The 21,945-nt window shown below is 32.7% G+C and overlaps 1 protein-coding gene across 3 annotated transcripts in view; it reads right to left on the bottom strand.

Annotated features, from left to right (window-relative positions):
* LOC126746629 (multidrug resistance-associated protein 1) overlaps positions 1-21,945 on the bottom strand; it is a 169,699-nt gene that overhangs the window by 32,369 nt on the left and 115,385 nt on the right. For 2 of the 3 annotated variants that reach the window (XM_050454959.1, XM_050454958.1), the window contains exon 17: positions 16,581-16,804. The exons of the other annotated variant lie outside the window; for it this stretch is intronic. In XM_050454959.1, coding sequence (XP_050310916.1) covers positions 16,581-16,804 — 224 coding nt within the window. The remainder of the gene's footprint in view (positions 1-16,580; positions 16,805-21,945) is intronic. 3 annotated transcript variants of the gene reach the window in all.

Raw genomic sequence — 21,945 nt, 5'->3', positions numbered from 1 at the left:
TTTACTCAGCAAGTTAGTACATTCATTTCCGCACCCAAGACCATCATTTAGCCAGGTACTATGCTTTAATAATATAGACATTGCGGCTAGAGTCAGATTTTACATACAAAAAATATAGTTTGTTGGATTTGCCTTTTTAGCAAATTTTGTCGTTTTACGTTTCAATAAAAAAACGTTTTATGTGTTAAACTTTGTCCAGTTTAATGAATGTCCCGTTAAATGTTGCCATATAAATATATTCTATGATTCGTATAGACAAAAAAGTCGTATAATTTTATAATATAGACGTAGTTATCAAAATCAAGTTTTAGAGGTTAATATTACCTGATATAAAGTAAATACTAACAATCTACATAACCCAACACATAAATCAAGAAGATAGTTGACATCTACATTTTTAATTCATGTCTAGGTTTTATTAAGGATTTATATTAAATATATCCTACTACTAGTTAAAATACTAAAATAGATTTATTCAATCAAAGATCAACTGTCAATCCGTTGATATCAAGAATCAACGGATTCTGACCTTTCTTATTTCATTACCAACAAGGAAGGGTTTGTGGAAGGGTTTGAACAGATGATTAAAAAACTAGCCACAGAATCGGGTATGTAAGATATTCTTACGTACTCTATATAAAGAGTGTCCAAAAAGTGAGGAAAAATACCTTTTACAGGTAAACGCATTACCCGGTTGAAAAAAGGTCTGACACGTCAATTCTCTTTTATTTTTTAGCATGTTATCAGATTTCTGAGAAATATACAGGGTACGTCAACATTGGAAACATGAAAACAATGGAAAATCAAAATTTTTAAAAACTTTAACAGACTTTAAAACCTGACTTATTTGACTCTCGGTACTTTTTTGTGTCACAGGTGCCAGGTGGGACACTTTGACTTTAATTAATAGATTTGACGTCTTCGCTAAGTTCGATATTGTCCCAAATGGCTCAATTAAATGAAAGAGAAAAAAATTACATTAATAGGGTTAAGGGGTTATGCAAATCGTGTTAGACTTTACGAAGAGGTCGCTAATTTATTTAATGATATTAATATCATTATATTAAAACTAGATCAAGATCAGAAATTATTAAGTAACATTGTGTTTTCGGATGAAGCTATATTTATGCTTCATGGCATTTCGGACCGCTAAAATTGCAGATACTGGACCAATGAAAATCCACATTGTATGCAGGAAGTGCATACCCAGTATCCCCAAAAAGTTAATGCGAATCTACATAAATGGCCCGTACTTTATTGAGAATAACCTGACTTCCGTAAAGTATTTAGAAGAGCTTCAAAACCACATTGTTCCTAAAATTAGATGTTTGGCCGATCTAAACTACAGACGAGTATGGGTTCAATAAGATAAAACTCCTCCGCACTATAGTCGAAGGGTGCGTAATTATTAAAATTTTACTTTTCCAAATTGATGTATAGGCAGGGAGGGTACCGTAGAATGGCCAGCTAGGTCCCTAGACCTCTCCCATTTAGATTACTTTTTTTGGGGCCATTTGAAAAATAGAGTGTTTCAAATTCAAATGCTTTATTTGCCCATATATAAAATTATAAAATACAGCTAGAAATCTAATTAAGATTTTGACAAAAAAGATTAATTTATTTGTCACTAAACCTAAAAAAAATATTGACAAATTCAATTTCAACCTTGCGTATATTGTCAGGAAGTGCAAGGAAAGCATTTTAAACATTTAGTTAAATAGTTTTGCTTTGTACAAAAGTTTCTGTTACAATACCTTTATTAAAAAAAGGCGTTATTTGCTTGACATTTTGGAACTAGAAATATGCTTTTTTTTTAAATTTAAGCTTCAGTTAAATCACTTAGATTTTACAGCCTGGTAAAGTTGTTAAACATTCTGATTTTCAATTGTTCATATTTCGAAGACAGTTCAAGATTGATATAGGGTATTATACAGGGTGTTCCGCTGATCATGTTGCAAACTTCTAGGGCAGATAGAAAACGTCAAAAGAAAAACAAAAGTTCATATAAACATGGGTCCGGAAAAGCTTCCTCAGGGAGCTAGAGCTCTTTGAAAATAACCTTTAAAAACTAGTTTTTTTTAATAGCTCCGGAACTACTTTAACTACCGCAACCAATTTTGGGAGGTAAATTATTGTTAGTACGTTTATCCTTTTGAACCTACTAAATAAAATATTTACCAGGGGCTTCAGAATCAGGGGGGTATTTGGTAAATTTAGGCCCATTTCTTTAAGACTTTAATTTCTGCCCATTTGGGCATTAGATTATGATGTTCCTATGCTTTTTACATAAAAAAGATGCTCTTAGTAAAAGTCGGTAAATATCACCCTTTTTATGGAAATTGACTAAAACCAAACTACAATACAGCACCTGAAATAATTATTTTAATAATAATAATAATAATAATGCTAATTCATTGCCACTGTCAGTATTTTTTAAATTTGTCACTGTCAGTATTTTTTACATGATATTAATTCCCTTTTTAATACGGTTAAGTAATGGAAGATTACACTTTTGCTGAATACGCCGATATGCTTTTAATTTATGGGGAAGTTCGATGTAATGGTAGAGCTGCTTCTCGACTATATGAAGAGCGGTTTCCCGAAAGGCAAATCCCAGCTCACACACTTTTTGAAAGGGTCAATCAACGGCTCAGGGAGACTGGCTCCGTTAAAATAAAACGCCAAGATAATGGCGAGCAAAGGAACATCCGAATCCCGGATTTTGAGGAAGAAGTGCTTCAGCGATTTGAAGATAACCCATCAGTAAGTACTCGAGCAGTAGCTGATGCGATGCATGTAAATCATGTTAGGGTATGGAACGTTGTTAAGGAACAGCTTCTTCGGCCCTACCACCTGCAAAAGGTGCAATCATTAGGACCCAATGATTTTATGCCCCGCGTGAATTTTTGCCAGTGGTTTCTTGACCGGTGTACAATGAACCTCAATTTTCAAAATATGTCCTTTTTACTGACGAGGCTTTATTTACAAAAGAAGGCATTTTTAATTCTGAGAATAATCATGTGTGGAGTGAGGAAAACCCTTATGGTATTCATTTTAGGAGCTATCAACATAAGTTTTCGGTCAATATATGGGCCGGCATTGTTGGAGAACGCTTAATTGGTCCAATTATGTTGCCTCCTCGTTTAACGGGAAATATTTATTTAAATTTTTTAAGAAATGTACTGCCAGAACTATTAGATGATCTGCCCCTAAATATACGACAGAACTTATGGCTACAACACGATGGAGCACCAGCTCATTTTTTCACTTATTGTTCGCGAGTTTATAAATGAAAATTTTAGAAGGCGCTGGATTGGCCGCGGAGGCCCTGTCACCTGGCCAACGCGCTCACCAGATTTGACACCCTTAGATTTTTTTCTTTGGGGGTATATGAAAAGTCTCGTATATGAAACTCCAGTCGAGTCAGAAGAAGACCTGGTGGCCAGAATTTCTGCAGCCGCTGAAGTAATCCAAACCACGCCTGATATTTTTAACCACGTCAACCTTAATATGGTGCGTAGATACAATAAATGTATCGATCGTGGCGGCCGGCATTTTGAGCAATTAATAGTTTAAGTTTATTTTTGTAATACCAATCTTTAATAAAATTTGTTTACGTTTCTAAAATTGTTAATTTGTTGGTTTTTTATTACACTTAAAATCATTTAAACATTTTATGCCTCAAGGTAATTAAAGTGACAGTTAATTAATTTGAGTACCAATTTAATAAAGTGGCTACCTTAACTTTTTTAAACATTTATTTTTTATTTACGCCAGATTTTTTTTTAATTGTTTATTGATAATAATAGGTAATTCATTTTTGTATCTCATAACTTGCTTTTCGTCAATTTTCACAAAAACGGTGATATTTACCATTTACCGACTTTCACTAAGAGCACCTTTTTTATGTAAAAAGCATAGGAACATCATAATCTAATGCCCAAACGGCCAGAAATTAAAGTCTTAAAGAAATGGGCCTAAATTTACCAAATACCCCCCTGATTTTGAAGCCCCTGGTAAATATTTTTTTTTATTTAGTAGGTTCAAAAGAATAAACGTACCAACAATAATTTACCTCCCAAAATTAGTTGCGGTAGCTAAAGTAGTTCCGGAACTATTAAAAAAAAACTAGTTTTTAAAGGTTATTTTCAAAGAGCTCTAGCTCCCTGAGGAAGCTTTTTCGGACCCATGTTTATATGAACTTTTGTTTTTCTTTTGACGTTTTCTATCTGCCCTAGAAGTTTGTAACATGATCAACGGAACACCCTGTATATGAAATATGTTTAGAATTTATCATATAATACAAAAATGCATTAATAAATGGGGTGTTCTATTTAAAATAATAAAGTTGACAGCTGTCCAATCTTCGTGAAGCACCCTGTATATTTTTCAGAAATCCTAAAACATGCAAAAAAATAAAAGAGAATTGACGTGCCCGAGCGTTTTTCAACCAGGTAATTCGTTTACCTGTAAAAAGTATATTTCCAAACTTTTTGGACACACTGTATAAACCATGTATAAACCAAACAAGTAGATAAACCATTTTCTGGGGCAAATGAGAGGCTTACTTTTTACTAATGGCTAACATGGTAGAACAGCGCCAGCTAATAAGACAAAACCAGAAATCATAGCACTAACAAAAACCAATAACATTTTGCTAACAGTAGTACTGAAATTTTTTACTTCAAGGCATCACATGCCAGTACTCTTAAAAGTAGAACTATAGGTGAAACGATTTAAAATTTCACCCATGGTATCAATCAGATAGTAAAAATGTAAATCCAAAGTAATGATAATTGTCTGATTCAATTTCAACAAGAATTAGTTACATGAGTAATTCCATACCAAAAGTGACCCAAAGTGAACTTTCTAATTTTTTTTACAAAATTAGTAAAGAAATGACCATTTTGCTTTAATCACCTACTAGCAATTGCGAAAATAAAAGTGAAAACTTTTAAAAAAATATATTTATCAGGAAAGTCAAATAGAACAACAACACGTATTCAGCGTAAACAATATGTTAATATCAGCCTAGTGCTTTCGGCCGTAGGCCATCATCAGAGTTATAACTTCGCTATAGGACGACTCTACTAGATAAGATGCCAATTTTATCACTCAGTGGGCGAAGTACGTTCTGGTTAGTGTATAAGCTTTTTAAAATAAGGCCATTTGTAGAACCGGTCTTCGGTTTTCCTCCATGTTTGTTCTAGTAAAAATTCAGAGATTAGAGGGACACAAAGTCAATGGTCTCAAAAGATGTTTATTTTAAAAAATGATTACACGTGTTTCGCCCTAAGGCATCGTCAGATCTAAAAGAAAACAGAAAGCAACCCTAGTACAAAAACAACAATGCATAGACACAAATTACAATATAGAGATTTGACTTACCGGTAAAGCTATAGGATTAACACCACAAACATTCAAGTTAAAACAAAAATCAATACATACAAAATAAAAATAATGTTGACGTTCACATTAATTTCGGTGTCAAAACTAATTAAATAAAAGTAAACAAAACAAGCAGAGTGAGGTTAAGTTGAACGGGAGAACGGAAAAAAGCAAAAAATAAAATAAAAAATAAAAAGTGAAATATGACTTGGTCGAGAAATGAACCAGCGACCATCGGGTTCGTAGGTTCGTAATTTTTATTATCAAGAGGTCTCTTTGAGAAAAATGGACTACTTTTTTGAATTCGTTCTAGTAGTCAACCTTTAACGAAGTCATAGACCTGAAGTTTGTCCTACGGCCGAAAGCGCTAGGCTGATATTAATATATTTCTTACGCTAAATATGTGTTGTTGCTCTATTTGATTACAACAGACCAAATTCAAGAAAATAATTGGATTCTAACCACGGTGGTTTGACTTACTCAGTCTTCACAGTAAGCGCATGAAGATACAGAGTGTTTCAGAAGGAATGGTGGATATTTTGGTATGTTGTAGTATCCATAATTATGAATAAAAAAGTTCCATTAAACATGTATCCTAATCTCAATAATTGCTAAGATACAGCTATTTGAAGTTGGTCTAGTCCGTCTAGTATAGCAGAAGACATTGAATGAGAAATGTCATCATGGGTGACAGTTGCATTAATCAATTAGCATTAAAAGTATTGTCATCGGAAATTGACAAAGTGTTAAGCATGCCGCAGGTCTTTACTCACGCAGAATATGACGATATGGTGTTTGTTTATGGTGCCTGCAACGAAAGTGCCGAAGCACTTTGTAGAAATAATGATTGATTACCAAGTCTCAGACTATTTACTTGTGTCTTCGCCAAACTGCGTGAGACTGGTAGTGTATCCAGCAGGTTTAAATCGGAGGCAAATCAAAAAATTGGATGATTGAGAACAGATCCTGGAATCAATGGAACGTAGTCCCGATACGAGTACACGGAGAACTGCTGTACGCATCGATGTTCCTCACGTAAAAATATGGCGGACATTACATGAGCAGGTATTAACGCAACGTCTTACAGTAGCCGTGTATTTAAATTTTCTAGAAAACAATATGCTAATAGAGGATATTCCTTTGAATTCAAGAATGAATATGATTTTTCAGCACGACGGAGCTCCCGTACATTACAGCCGCCAAGTGACACAATGCTTGAATCAAACTTTTCCGGGACGTGTATGATAGGTCGCCTGGCCTTACTCCCCTAGATTTTGGATTGTGGGAATGGCTAAAAAATTAAGTTTATCAAAAAGAAATAAATACGCGAAACGAGTTAATCCTGAAGATTATGCATTGTGCTGCCCGCAATAAGGAATGTTATGATGCTCTCCAAAGAACTATACTCGAAGTTATTTCTAGAGCTGAGTCTACTGAAGTTGGCGGTGGGATTTTCGAGTCATTCCGCTGAACGAGTAACAGCGAATTTTCATTTATTTGTATTAAAAAATATTAAATCAAAATTATTATGCTGACTACCATCAAATTCAAGTAACTGTATCTCAAGTAGTGAGATTAGGATACATGTTTATATGAACTTTTCTTTTCAGAATTATAAATATTACTACAACATACTAAAATATCCAACATTCCTCATGGAACACCCTGCATAAATGAACGCCAAAGATGCACGTATTATCGTGCTTAACAACTTAACCACATATGTTTTTGGGAGAAGAAGTTATTCTTGCCCTTCTTCTACTTCTTCAGTTGAGATCTGCCGATCTGTTAATTCTGAAGCTGCTTCTGCACCTTTTCCTTCCAGATAGATTACCAAGAATCTATTGAAATCAATCCATTTTCTAAATAACGTATGTCAATACGATTAATATTTCAACAGGACAATGATCTAAAACGTGTTTGCAAAATAGTAAGCAAATGGCTGCAAAATCCAGGAACTTTCAAAAATTTGAAATGATTTAGACAGACGGTAAAGAATTTTAGTTTGTTTATTAAAGATCAATTTACTTTACATAAAAAGTTTTTCAACTGTTATGTAGTAGTGTTTAGCATTTTTCAATATGTGCTATAATCGTAAGAATATATTATTTGATGATTGAAAATTGTGAGGCTTTTCATACATAAAGGGATTCGATTCAGAAATAAGATGATGATGGGCTGATTTTTTAACACCAAACATACAAATATTAGCTTAAAAAAATTAGCAGGCAAAGCGTAAGGAGCTGTTGGCCAAAAACAGTCAAGTAGATTAAAAACAAATGATGTGACACAGTAAATTACAAAATTATATTGCTCTATGATTGTGCCTTGTTATAGTTTAAATATGTTGGACAATCTGAGAGATATCAAGAGATATATTTTTAGGATATAAGCTTAAATGACCTAACAACTTCAGCAAAAAATAAAAATTAATTAATGTTATATTAGTGAAAAATGATGAGTGGTAAGTATATAAGATTAATTCTTTTAGATTGCAGAAACAAAAATAATGCTTTGGGATTCTTTAATGCAAACAAACTAAGGTAGTATGGTATTGTACCAGCAATGCAAGTATTAACGCAGTAGAGAAACTTATAATGGTTTTCGTTGTTACTGAATGAGGTTAGACCTTAAAGAACTTATTATATGAGAAAAAATATATACGTTCAGTTTTTAATGTCAACCTTATGAATATTATGTCATGGTTTTTATTTTGGTGATATTTGGTTTTCGTGGCTTAAATACATATATTACTTTTTTGGCATTTAAATATTTCTCGTGGTAAGGAACGTTATTTGATCGGTTCATATTTATGAACCACCCTGTATAATATTATACAGGTGGTTCTCTTGGATCTGCATCGGTGGACTATACCATATAAATAGGATAATATTAAACTTTGGCAACATGGCAGGTTTCAAGGAAATTATTCCCAAAGATACCTGCGGTTTAGTAGTTATAATAAAGAGAACTCCAAGTCAAGGTTTCATAAGTATGTAATCGAAAGTTAAGGGTCACATTAAACTTGTTTCGCCCGACTGGGCATCATCAGATCTTTTCAAATGAAATTTTTACCAATAAATATATTTGAAAATGCAACATTTGTCACATACCATTAAAACTTAAAAAAGGTGGTATTAAAGTATAAAAATGTAAAATATATAGAAGGAAACATCCATTACAGCTATATTATCACTACATTGTACTATTAGAGTCGTGATATATTAACAAATTCAATAATGTCAATAGGCAATTACTTTTTTGACGTTGTTTGTTCGTTTGGCTCAAATATTTTTGTATAAGAATTGATAATTATATATAACATCTTCTTTCTCATATAATAAATAACTCTATCAGACACGGCATTTTTTCTGAAATTTAAAAAACTGTACTTATCAAACACTTACATAAAAAAGGTGACTGCAGTCTGTTAGATAGTTAACGGCCCTTAAGCCTACTACCATGTTTTTCTAAAATATTTGAACTTGCTTTGAATGTGTAGATTGCTGACTAGTTTTATGAAGCAAAGTAACTCATTCAGTGAAAATCAACATGGTTAATCTACGCTTACGGCTTTGTATGGTTTTATTGAAACAGTACCTAGCTAGAACTTTTATGTAAAATTCCTACAATGGTGCCACCAAATCATATTGGGTTCATAGTCTGTAATACGGCTGACTTATATGAGGGAGATCTTTTTATAGATTTAAGACAATCTTATAAATATCATTCCAAGTTGTGTTACCTCAACTGATGGCGATATGATCATCCCTCTGCTAAATATGTCCGAGGATCCAATTTGTTTCAACGTGAAACGGTTGTACATGGATGTCCTTGCATTGCTGACGTATCAATGGCGAAGCAGCAGGTATCGGTCAATGTTTTAAATAAAACCCAATTGTCAGTTTTCACAATAACAGATATTGAAAATCAAGTAAATTTTAATATAGGACAAGATAATGTAAATAAATTATTAGAGACTTTGAATGAATTTAAAGACTGTTTTGCTCAGAATGTTAATGAATTAGGTATACGTGGTACCGAAATGAATATTCATTTGAAAGATAATTTACCTGCAGTGTATAAGCCCTATCGACCTGCATTTAAAGAACGCGAAAAAGTTCAAGAAAGGGTGGATGAACAGCAGGCGTTATCCAGGAATCACTTTCGCCCTATGCAAGCCCTATATTGTTAATTAATAAGAAAAATGGTGAAACAAGAATGTGTGCCGTTTATAAGGCATTAAAAACCAAAACCATTAAAGAGAGTTTTCCGATGATCCAATCAGACCAACATTTGGAAATTCTGGCGAATATGACTTATTTCACAACACTTGATATGGCAAGTGGCTACCACCAAATCCAGGTTGCCGAAGACTCTAGAAACAAAACTGCGTTCGTCACTCCTGATGGGCACTATGGATATTTACGAATGCCATTTGGCTTAGTTAACGCTGCAGCAGTATTCCAGCGTACTGTCCACGGCATTCTAAAAACCATGAAAAATACAACAGCATTAGCCTATCTCGATGACATTTTACTGCCAAGTGTTGATTTTAAGCATGGCTTAGAATCTTGTTTATATCGTTTATTTAGTCAAAAACTAATACAATTTATATAACAAGTTTACTTAATAATTACTATATTACATTTTTTAAAAAGAACTGAATAACTAACAAACACTATACAATTACCACAAACATATGTATATTATACAAACAAAAAACGAGACACAGACCAGACAAAACATGAAAATTTTTTAGAAATAAGTGGAATATTATGCTAAATTTATGATTAAAAGTGTCTTGAAAAGTGTCACTTTTTTCAAGACAAATATAATCTGGGTCATGAACTTAGCGCAGATGGCATCCGTTCTGAAGCAGCAAAAGCAAAAGCAGTCGAACAATTCCCAAGTCCACGAAATGTTCATGAAACTCGGCAGTTTCTCAAGCTTGCCAGTTATTTCCGAAAATATGTGAAGAACTTTGCTCACATTGTAAGACCATTATCTGAACTGACAAGGAAAGATACTACTTTTAGTTGGAATGCCAAACAAGAAGGACCTTTTCAATATATAAAAAAGCATCCTAGTAGCAGACCCATTTTAGCTCTTTCCGATGCGAAGCTAAAAACGGAAGTGCACACAGACGCATCCAGTCATGGTCTTGGTAATATCCTGATACAATGGCAGCCATCAGGTGTTCTAAAGCCTGTTATGTATTATAGTAGGCAGACGACCAAAGAAGAGCAGAAAAATCACTCGTATGAGTTAGAAACCCTTGCAGTAGTTTGCTCGCTATAGCGATTAATAGAGTTTATATATTAGGGGTTCCGTTAAGGCTCGTAACCGATTGCATTGCTTTACGTCCGGCACTGACAAAAAGAGACCTTATTCCACGAATTGCAAGACGGCGGCTCGTAACACAAGAGTACGACTTTACTGTGGAATATCGCCCAGGGACCAAAAGGGCACATGTTGATGCTCTCAGTCGCAATGCTGTAGAACCAGAAGCTGAAGCTTCTGTACCCGTTGTCGAAATTTTAGAAATTAATGTGGCACAAGATAATAAATGCAAAGGAATTATTGAGTCACTACGTGAAACTCTTGCGGACGTTGAAAACAAGTCTCACAACAATAAATTATGTTTTGAAAGAAGGTCGGTTATACCGAAATACCGATTGCGGTCCTAAGTGGTATGTACCAAAAAGGGCTCAAAGAACGATTGTCAGTTATTACCATGACAAAAGAGGTCATCCAGCGTTGACGAAAATATTAAAAGCAGTAAGTGAAAATTATTGTTTTCCAAGAATGCGAAAATATATCATAAGATATTACAATTTAACAAAATGACCACTGACAGACAAGCGGATTTTTACATCCTATACCCAAAAAACCTTGTCCTATGGATATTATCTATATCGATCACTTGTCAAAAGTACCCAAGGAAATTCCTACTTAATAGTTGCAGTGGATGCATTCACAAAGTACGTACGTACGTTTTGTCAGGCTTTGTTTGGTACTTTTCGTACATCAAGACGAATTATATGTGATCGAGCAACGTGCTTTTTTACTAGCAAATGTTACCAGGATTTTACGAAGAAACTTGGAGTTAAGGTGGTGCTAAACGCAACGGCAACCCCAAAAGCCAACGGGCAAGTTGAACGTTACAACAGAACGATCGTGGCTTCCCTATCGACAATGGCCGATGACGAGAGGAAGTGGGATAATTTTATTGATTCCATACATTTCGGAATTATTGCTTCTGCACACAGTGTTACAGGAAACAGTCCCCACGAGCTTTTTCTCGGTTATCAACCTCGAGGTATGGATGATATTTCATAACTAAGGAGGTAAGTCTAAACGAAATCGACTGTAATAAAGTAAATGATAAACGAGAAGAAGCCAATAAACAAATAGTGGCGGCACAAGCTCAACAAAAACTACGTTATGATGCTAAACGAAAAGGCAAGCGTAACTATAGTGAAGGTGACCAAGTAGTTTTTCGAAAAACTGTGGCATCTAATGATGGGAAAAGTAAAAAACTTCTTCCTAAATTTAGTATCCATCCATATGTGGTAACTAAGGTGCTTGACTTTGACCGTTATGTCATTGAGGATCTTCCTGGCGCACGATGAGCCAATAAAAGATGTCATGGCATAGCGTCAGTTGACAAAATGAAACCTTACGTTGAAACCAGCACTTCAGGTTCTCATTACGTTGACGAACTTGATAAGTGAAGTAAAAAAAAAGGAAAAAAAAATTTAAAAAAAAAAACGATATGTTTTGTTTATTCAAGGTGCTGGGCGGCATGAAACGAATGAGCTTTTATACTTTGATTAAACCTTATATGCTGTTTTCATAGAAGATAAAATGTAAAATACTAATGTTATGTTTTTTTATTCATAGGAAGTTTCCGAGGACGGAAATTGTGTAGCATGTATGCACCCTCGACCGCATACCGACCCTTCGATGCTATTTTTAACAACATAACACAGAAAATCCCCCTTTAGAAAAGAAACTTAAATGGAAGGAGCGTGTCGGGTTGTTTTGAGGTTATCCGCTCGATCGAAAGATGGCGCATAACGTAATTTTGCGATTTTGCGACTAGCTACCTATTTATACATCCAATAATCTCGGGTATTTCAGTGATGTACTTTCTCATGTGTTGTGTTACCTAAAACTTTACTTTTTACTTTGGTTGTTATCTTTTTAATATTAACATTGAATTGGTATTAAGACCATTTCACAAAATGTCTGTTTATGGGTGACGTAAAGGCAAAATATAAATATATTATGTCCCAGGCTGTACAGACCTATAATCTAGCCCCTTCCTTTTTCCAAGAGGAATGCAAAAATAGACAGCAATGGAAAATTAAAATTAAACATCCTTGCTTAAAAACCACTGATGAAATAATTCAAATATAACACTTTGTCTGCGTCATTGATTTTGCCCCAGAATTCATTCTACCCACAATCGTCAGACCAAAACACTAAGAGAGGCTAGGTTCTACCAGGTGATTCATTAAGGGCGTGACGGGGTAGCATATTTGAGAATCTGAAAATATGTATCATAAATTTACATGGATGTAGCCATATTTTTTAATTATTATTCTTTTGTAGTACTGCATAAGTAATTTTATGTCTAAAACGAATATTAGTGTTTTTTCTAAATATAATATTAAATTAAAATGCTTTTGAATTACCACACCTACGATACCTTGGAAAGTTTTATTAATCATTAAATCAAAAAATTATTCACATTTTTTTTATTGGATTAATAAAACTGCAGCCAGAACCGAAAGCAAATCTGGAAAACCCATAATAAAACATACAGTGCCTCTAATCATCGGAGAATGAATGAAACAAAACTTCTCTAATGTACGGCAAATCGATGACGTGCTGTGCCATCTGTCGATCGAGCGGACAACTTAAAACAACTCGACACATTCGCTCCATTCACTTTCATTTCTAAATGGGGATGTTCTGTGGGGTCTCATAAACGGACATATTAGGGGAGATAAGAAACGGAAAGTTGCAGGCAGTCTTCGCTAGTCATTCGGCCGTTTAACATAAACCATAGAAAAATGAATATTAAAAGAGTGTTCAAAAGGTAGCCTAACCTGATCATCAAGTTCTAAAACTTAACCTAAAAAATTTAGTTCGGTTAGACGGCATCGAGGACCAACTTCTGTCATAATTGTCATTAGATTATCGATTTTATTTCGTTCCTTGCCACCACCCACCTTCGCATCATCGATCGTCGCCATTGCTTATTCCTTTTTATTTTGGCGTCCATTGGGTGTGTCCTTTTCATTTTTTCTCAACAAAAAATAGTTAAAAATGCAGCTTAAAGTGATTAAAGTGTAATTTCATCATATAGAAGCTTTTTTGTTGTTTTATTGTGTGGTTTCAGATCCCTAGGATGGGGTAAGTGCAATTTTTTTATCAAATAGTTTTCACCATGTTGTAGGTCACCTAAAATTGTTGTTTACCATTTTAAAACTGCCCTAATAATGTTATCACCAGGAAAATTCATTTTTAAATGCAAGGCACCTACTTGTTCTAATACATACTATTGGCCTATTGAGGATTCATACAAAAATAAAATTTTCTTTAAATTTCCTGAAAGTGACATTATTAGGAGGTACGAATGGTTTAAAATACTTGGTTTAAGCCCAACCTCAACAAGGTGTTATTTATGTCAAGACCATTTGGATGATATTTCATTTACTAGTACTATACATACTCGTTTAAGAAAGTGTGCTCTCCCAATTGCTGGCCCAAGTATTATTCAAAATGCCCCAGTACTGGTTGAGGCACAAGTACCTTGGGAAGATACATTGACTTTATTACCTGCTATCATAATCCAGCAATCTCCATATAATGTTCAGAATGAACATAATTATGCTAGACCACTTTTTACTAGGTCTGACGAAAGGTATCATCAGTCCTTTGCTGCTAGGAAGTACCAAAAGGACAATAAGTGAAACAACTTCCATTCTACCAGGTCACTACTCAAAGAGGTACCTCACTTCGATAAGATGGGAGTAAGATCCAGGGATTCTCCTTGAATATTTAAGAAAAAGGACCGATGACATCTAGAATTTAAGGTATACATCAGTGTCAACTAATTTTTAATATCATACTCTCCATAAAGAATATTTTAATTACAGGGTTAGTTTTTATATATTACCACTCCCCTAACATTTTTGGGTACCCTCTGTACAAAAAAGTAGGTAGTAAACATAAAATTTTTAGGGCATATTTTTGAGAAATATAGTTCTTATGTCTATAAATAATTAATTTATAAATTTGATAAATTGTAATTTTTGTATCATATCCTCAAAATGTAGAAAAAGCAAAATACATACCATGGACAGTGTTGTGCTAAAGCAGCACAAAAACAAATTGTATCAAGATCCCTTTTAAGACAATAAATTATAAACTTACTTTACAATTGACTTTAATTCTACTCCTACCCTTGTTAATTTGTTGATAACAGTGAAATTAACATTGTTAGTATCGAGCATTTAATTCTCAAAATAGGACTTAATATATTATACTTAAATCTCTAAAACATTGTCTTATATAATTGACCCATTAAATCTTTTTTTGATAGCGTATTGGGCTGTAAAATCTCTTTCACATTCTCTAAAAATCAATGAAAAGGTGCATTATTAACAATTTATTTTTTTGAACAGCCTTAATGCATTAACTTAACAGCTTAAAAGCAAATTTGATGAATTTAATGTCAAAAAACTAACGAATTCAATTAAAAAATGTATAAAATACACTTAAATTACATACATTATCACTCTTAGCCTCTTCAAAAATTAAATTAATACACTTGCACTATTTCATAATTTTTTAGAGTTTGTGATCGAGATTCACAGCCTTTACGCTGTTAAAAATTGATTTAATGGGTCAATAATTTTAAATTTCGCGCCATTCTAAAATTATGAATAGCACGCTTTTCATTTCTATGACGGATCGGTATTACAGTAGACTATTTTAGCGACTGTGACAAATGTCAATTATTTTAGTTCGGTTAGACCGCATCCGTGATGCTGCAATCGAGTTTAGGGTAAAGATGGTACCTACTTGTTGCTATGGGATTAAACCCTCTTATACTTTTAATTACTCTATGACATAAACTTATTTTTAATTTTTATAACGCTCCTACAATATATTTTGGTTTGTACTTTTGTGGTTTTAATTAAATCTCATGACTTTACATACATGCGCATAAAGGTATTCAATAAATTAGCTATTAAATATAAAAAGAAAATAGAAGTCATTTAAAATGGAAGTCAAAAAGCTTAAAATTATTATTATTATTATTATTATTAGTTAAGTAGGTAGGGAGGGTATAGCTATCGACGCTAATTCTATAATGTTAATTTTATTCATTATTGTGTTTTTTGTTTATATTTTTTGAAAGTGTTTTGGTATTGATACGGCCAAATTGGTAGACTCGTACCTGATGTAGGCATCATTATTTTATAATATTAGTCTGCTGTCTGTTTGACTTTTAATGTTTCTATTTTTGGGTATTTTATACAGACACAGGTACGTTAATTATTGTAACATGATTTCAAATTTATACTGTATTTATTGTCCTGCTTGTAAATGTCATCTGGTGAAGCCTCTAATCGGGAGACGAAACGTCATGGTTTTTTTTTATTAAGTAAATTAATTTAAAAAAAAACATGCCATTGAAAGCTCTATTTTTTGGAAGAAATTATTAATCATTCGGCTTGGAACTTCACTAATGTAGCCGTGTAGATGTTTGCTTGTATACATATATCTTGAATTTTGATATTTTAATACCACTTTTTATTTTAAAGTGATGTTACTAATAATTTGCACATAGCTAAGGTTGCTTTAATTTTAACAGATTTGATAATGCCCGGTTTGGCAAAACACGTGTAATGTAACTTTTAACTTTCGTTTAAATAGTGCGTTACATTGACTTGCAGTTGTCCCAGAATCACTCTCCCGGTAACCACCTATAGACTTAATAATAACTTTCTCATTGACTGTGTTTTCTCATTGAATGACTCATATGTATTAAATAAAGAAAGTGTTAAATGCGAGACACCATACACATGCATACACATTCATATTCTTCAATGTTTAAAAATATAACTGCCTTTAAAAGTATATGGTAAATATCTTCAAGGAACACTAACCCCAAACAAACAAGAAATCCATCCTCTCAACGTCATAGGCAATACAGTATCCAATGTATCAACATCTTTAGAGAATCTATTAAGGATTCGTCCTACCGGAGTGACGTCGAAGAATGTTGTACATGGTGCTCGCATTACATTAGATAGCAATAATAAATGCAATTTCTTGGATGCGTTCAACGTTCCGACGTATAAGGCGAGAGATGCCAGGAAAATTACGATAACTGAAATTGGCAAATGGAACATTACAATATAATTGGCAATTTTTAAGTTTTAGGTTTCTTTTTCCAACATGGCACAGACGTATTTTCTTTATATATTTTATTTCATACGTTGGAAGAATATGGTAATTGTGTGATATTTGTCGAATTTCGACATCTCTTATAATAGAAAATTCATATTCATGTCAAATTTTTAGATAATGTTCAAATAACACAGTCCATTCCATGTTAATAAAAACCTAACTTCACTTCTAATTGTAAAAATTATATTTATTACAATTAGAAATGAAATTACGAGTATCACCTGATAATATATTTCAATATAAAAACAAATAATATATATGAATAAATACAAATTATGATAAAATTATTAATACAAATCTGTAATTTTAAAAAGGAGTTACATTTAATTCATTAAATTTTAAGGGTCATCACTTTTAACAATAATGCTCCTTGCAAAATGCCTCCTTTTTAAAACTAAAAATACATACAAAACGTATAAAAGAATAAGCAAAAGAAGCAGGCAAAATAAAAGGCAAAGCAACATGAGGTGATAACTACAAATGTATAAAAGTGAAGAGATACTGGCGGTTGTTGAAACAGGTGGCTATTCATAACAGCTAAAGAATGTTTCTTAAATACATTCCTTTCTAATCCAGAAGGTTTAATATTTATTAGTTATCTCAGAAAATCTTAAAAAAGGAACCTTTCTTAAAAGCATGATACTCGTAAAAAATATTAAACCCAAAGTATTTAAAAAACATTTTCTAAACCATTTAAAAAAAGCATCCTTATCATTATTCAATTTACAGGATCTACAATTACAAATTTTAAAACTTTTTCAATAAAATATGAGAGCAAATATTCCATAAAGAGGGTTTCCCCAATTGTAGTATCCAAACTTTAACCATGCATTCTGTTTTCAAAATAACCATTAATTTTCTTTATAAACATATTTCGATAAACGCTTCGTTTTCACATTTGCAATGTGTAAATGTGTTAAAATTGTAAGAAAAAAATGTTTTTTAGTTATAACTTTTTTTTCTCGATATATATGTTTATGAATTTTGTTGCACGACTTGGGAGTAACAAAAGGGGTTTTTTGATTTAAAAGATTTTTTATTTTTTTACCAATGGTATTCGGTAAGGGATTTTTAATGGGATATTTTTAAATAAAAAATGGTACGCCACTGCTTTTTCTAAAAATAAACATTATTTCTGAAATCCTCACTCAGTTTGGAGCACATTTAATTCTCTATTTTTTTGTTGTACGATACAAGGGTTTCGATTAACAAAATTAAAACCAAGTTTGTTCTGCAGAAAAATTCTTCAATTTCTTCATAGAAGGATAAAACAAACAAACCCAAGGTTTTTACACCTAGTCCAAGACGAAAAACCAAAAAACCAACATCCTTATATGAACTTCTGATTCATGTCGGTTCCTCCAATGAACAGAAATCATTAATTAATTAGTCGTTTTTCGAGAGTGAACTCTGAGTTTCCTAGATTGTCGTGTATGTGTAGAATGTGACTAATGGAGTTGAAGTTCTTTGGCTTCTGATAACTCCTGGCGAGGTTCCAGAAATCCATTAAGATTCTTAAGGGAACCTCTGATCTTGTCACCAGTTCATTAATCAGTCGTTCTTTGAGAGTGTGAACTATGAGTTGCCTAGATTGTCTCTTCATGAGAATCTTATCAATGGCCACAAACATCTGATCCAATCAGAATTTTCTTCGAGAAGTTTGGATGTTCTGCAAGGAAATTCTTTATTTCATTAAGAGAAAGATGAGAGAAGCTGGCACCTTTACACTCTACAGACGTGGAACCAAGATAGGTAATTGACATTTTCAAGTTATTTGCTTCTGGTAACTCTTGGTCAGGCTTCAGAAATCCCTTATTCTCCTTGAACCTCTGGCCTTTTCAGTAGTTCCACTCGATCAAATCCATTCATTAATCAGTCGTTTTTCAAGAGCGAACCTTGGGTTTCCTAGTTTGCTTCTCAGGATCTCATCCATGTCCGCGAATTTCAGCTCTAGTTAGATTTCCTTCCAGAAGTTTGGATATTCTAAGCAAGGAAATTCTTTATTTCATTAAGAGAAGGATAAGAGAAGCTGACACCTTTACACGCTACAGACGTAGAACCACGATGGTTTATTGACATTTTTAAGTTATTTGCCTTCTGATAACTCTTGGTGAGGCTTCAGAAATCCATTAAGATTCTTAAATGAACATCTGGCCTTGTCAGTAGTTCTGATGGATGGAATCCATTCATTAAACAGTCGTTTTTCAAGAGCGAACCCCGAGTTTCCTAGTTTGCTTCTGAGGATCTCATCCATGTCCTCGAATATCAGCTCCAGTTAGATTTCCTTGGAGAAATTTGAAAATTCTTTATGTAATTCAGGGAAGGATGAGAGGAATTCAAGCTCTTTAGACTTACTGGCATTTCCAAGTTTTTTGGCCTCTAATAACTCTGGTAGAGGCTTCAGATTTTCATTAGGATTCATGAAATTCTGGTTCATATCAGTACCTCAGAATTTATTTACACTTTACAGCTTGCGTGGAATCCATAATTCAATATCTGTAGAATCCAAGGATATTCAACTGGTTTTGCTTTGGTGTATTCTTCCAATGGATAGATCTGATTAATGAATCAATCATTTTTGACAGTGAATTATGAGTTTTTGTCTCATGGATTCTCAGGAATTCCCATCCTGCTGCAAGAAAACTCATTTATTCATTTCATTTGCATACAAATTGCCCAAGCAACACATCATATATTATTACCGTTAAATATATATTTATTTATACAACGATTTTTTAGTAAATTTTTGGATTTGATTTATTTATCAACCGGATATAATCAAGGAATATTATTAGACTGTAGAATATACGTATTTCATGTACTATTCTGTTTACAAAAAAGAGAACATTTCCGCATTTAAAAAAATTGACACAGGATTTACCTATCTAGTTTTTAAATTCGCCTACACCTTAAATATTTGATGAAATGACCCCGATATCACATATATCCCACTGTGTAGCAAAAAAGTATATCGTATATACTTTTTATACGCGTATATATCTTATAGTGTAATGATGGAATATCATACACAGGGAAATCTAGAAAAAAAAGAAAATGCATTAACATGTATGAAACCCAATAAGTATACCAAATAAAAAAAACTCAAGAAAACAAATTTGCTCAAAACTAAACAAGTAATTAAAAAATAAAATTTATTTTAGAAAAATGCAGTGGCGTAATTTTTTTCATCAAAAAATATTGCGACAAACCCCTTATGGACACCACTGATAAAAATTATTTTTTGCTTGAACGTCGAAAAAATTCCCCCTAATGCATAAAACATATCTGCATTTTCAAAGAAAAAATATCTACATTGGTAGTAAAGTTATTTAATTTTTAACACCGTGTAGATCCGAAAATAAGACGTTTAGAACATACATTCATGTAAAAAAAATCTTACTTTTTGTTGGAGAATCGCCCCGTAAAGTTTGTCAGTAAAGTTCCTGCTTAAAACGTAAGGTTAAAGATTTCCTGGTGGTTCCTGATGGTTTTCTCCAACTAAATAGTATACAATATACCATACTTTTATGAAATAATAATTGTATATTATTAACATGTAATAAACCTTCTTGTTAAACGTGAATAACATAAACATAATATTAAATTCGTCAATGTATATCACGCGGACATTTGATTCGATATTTATAGCTGAAGTTCAACCAAAAATGTACACTTAGTGTAAACCAGAAATAAACGTTTATTTAACTATCGTGTGTTGCTTGGGTGACATAGAATCTGCGCCAGATGGTGTTCATTTTTTTACTTAAAAACCTTCCCTCGTACGAAAAACAGGCCAATTAAATTTGCTCCAAATTGAATGAGGATTTATGAAATATCATTTGTTTTTAGAAAAAGCAGTGGCGTACCATTTTTAATCAAGAATATTCAAGTAAAAACCACTGATAAAAATGTTAAAGCATCTTTCAGATCAAAAAATGCCTTTTATCAGTCCAAAGGCGTGTATTACATTTAACGAAAATATCTCAAGCAATAAAAAAATTATGACTAAAAAACGTTTTTTTCTTAAAACTTTAACACCCTGTGTCTCGAACTCGAAGCGCTTCCCAGGGCTTATTTTGAACACAGAATGCGCCGTTAAAATGTAGACACTGCAATTCGGGATGCTCTGTATACATGAATCTTGTTTTAAATTTTTAAGTTATGAAATTCCACTCAATAAAAGTGCATTTGTAGTTTTGACTTGCTTAAGGAATTAAGCAAAAAGTTTTATTTTCACCACAAAAAAAAAACTCAAATGCATATGATTATATGATCTATATTTTTTGTCACACAAATTAAATAATTTAATCGTAAAATTCGTAAATAAATGTTCTGAAGATCCTGCATACCACATAGTCAATGTGCATCATTAATAATGTTTAAAAAATCGCAATTAAATTAAGTATCTCCTCTATTAAGCTAAACCAAATAAAGCAGTTTCGTAAAAATTGTGCCAATTGCATGCAATGGGATAAATTTCATAAATATGGGATTTGCAACTACATAATTGCAGAAAAGTAAACAGAATTTAGTTTAAAAAATCACCTCAAGATAAAAATTTATAGTTATAATGTAAGTATATTAAATAATTATGTGCTGTGTAACATGTAAAGACTATAATAGGGTAAAATGTAAGATCATGCAAAGATTTTTAAAATTATGAAGGATTTGTCGATTTTTTGAGAAAAATGCGATTTAGTATTTTCATTTATCCCATTATACTTACAGCTTATAAAAGATCGCGGTATAAATAGAGTAGTGGCCATAAATTATAGCAACTATTTAAAAACGTAGAAGTTATACTACTACAACTTACCATAACGAGGTTCTCATTAATAAAAAATCCTTTTAAAACCATATCATCATAACATAAATATGTTAGTAGTAAGCTAACCCTATTATTTTTATTTTCTGGAAAATGAGCTTTCGAGAAAAAATCTAATTTCACCATTGGGTTAGTTGGAAAAATGTAATTGGAGAAAGAGTATCATGTCAATGGGTTTATTTTGATGATTACGAGCATTTTCATTTTTTTGGAAAATTGGTTATTTTATAGAGGTA

Source organism: Anthonomus grandis, chromosome 17 (assembly GCF_022605725.1).
Source record: "Anthonomus grandis grandis chromosome 17, icAntGran1.3, whole genome shotgun sequence".
NCBI classification, from domain to species: Eukaryota; Metazoa; Arthropoda; class Insecta; order Coleoptera; family Curculionidae; genus Anthonomus; species Anthonomus grandis.
The sequence above is the reverse complement of the archived record's forward strand: the minus strand, read 5'-3'. Positions and strand labels throughout refer to the sequence as shown.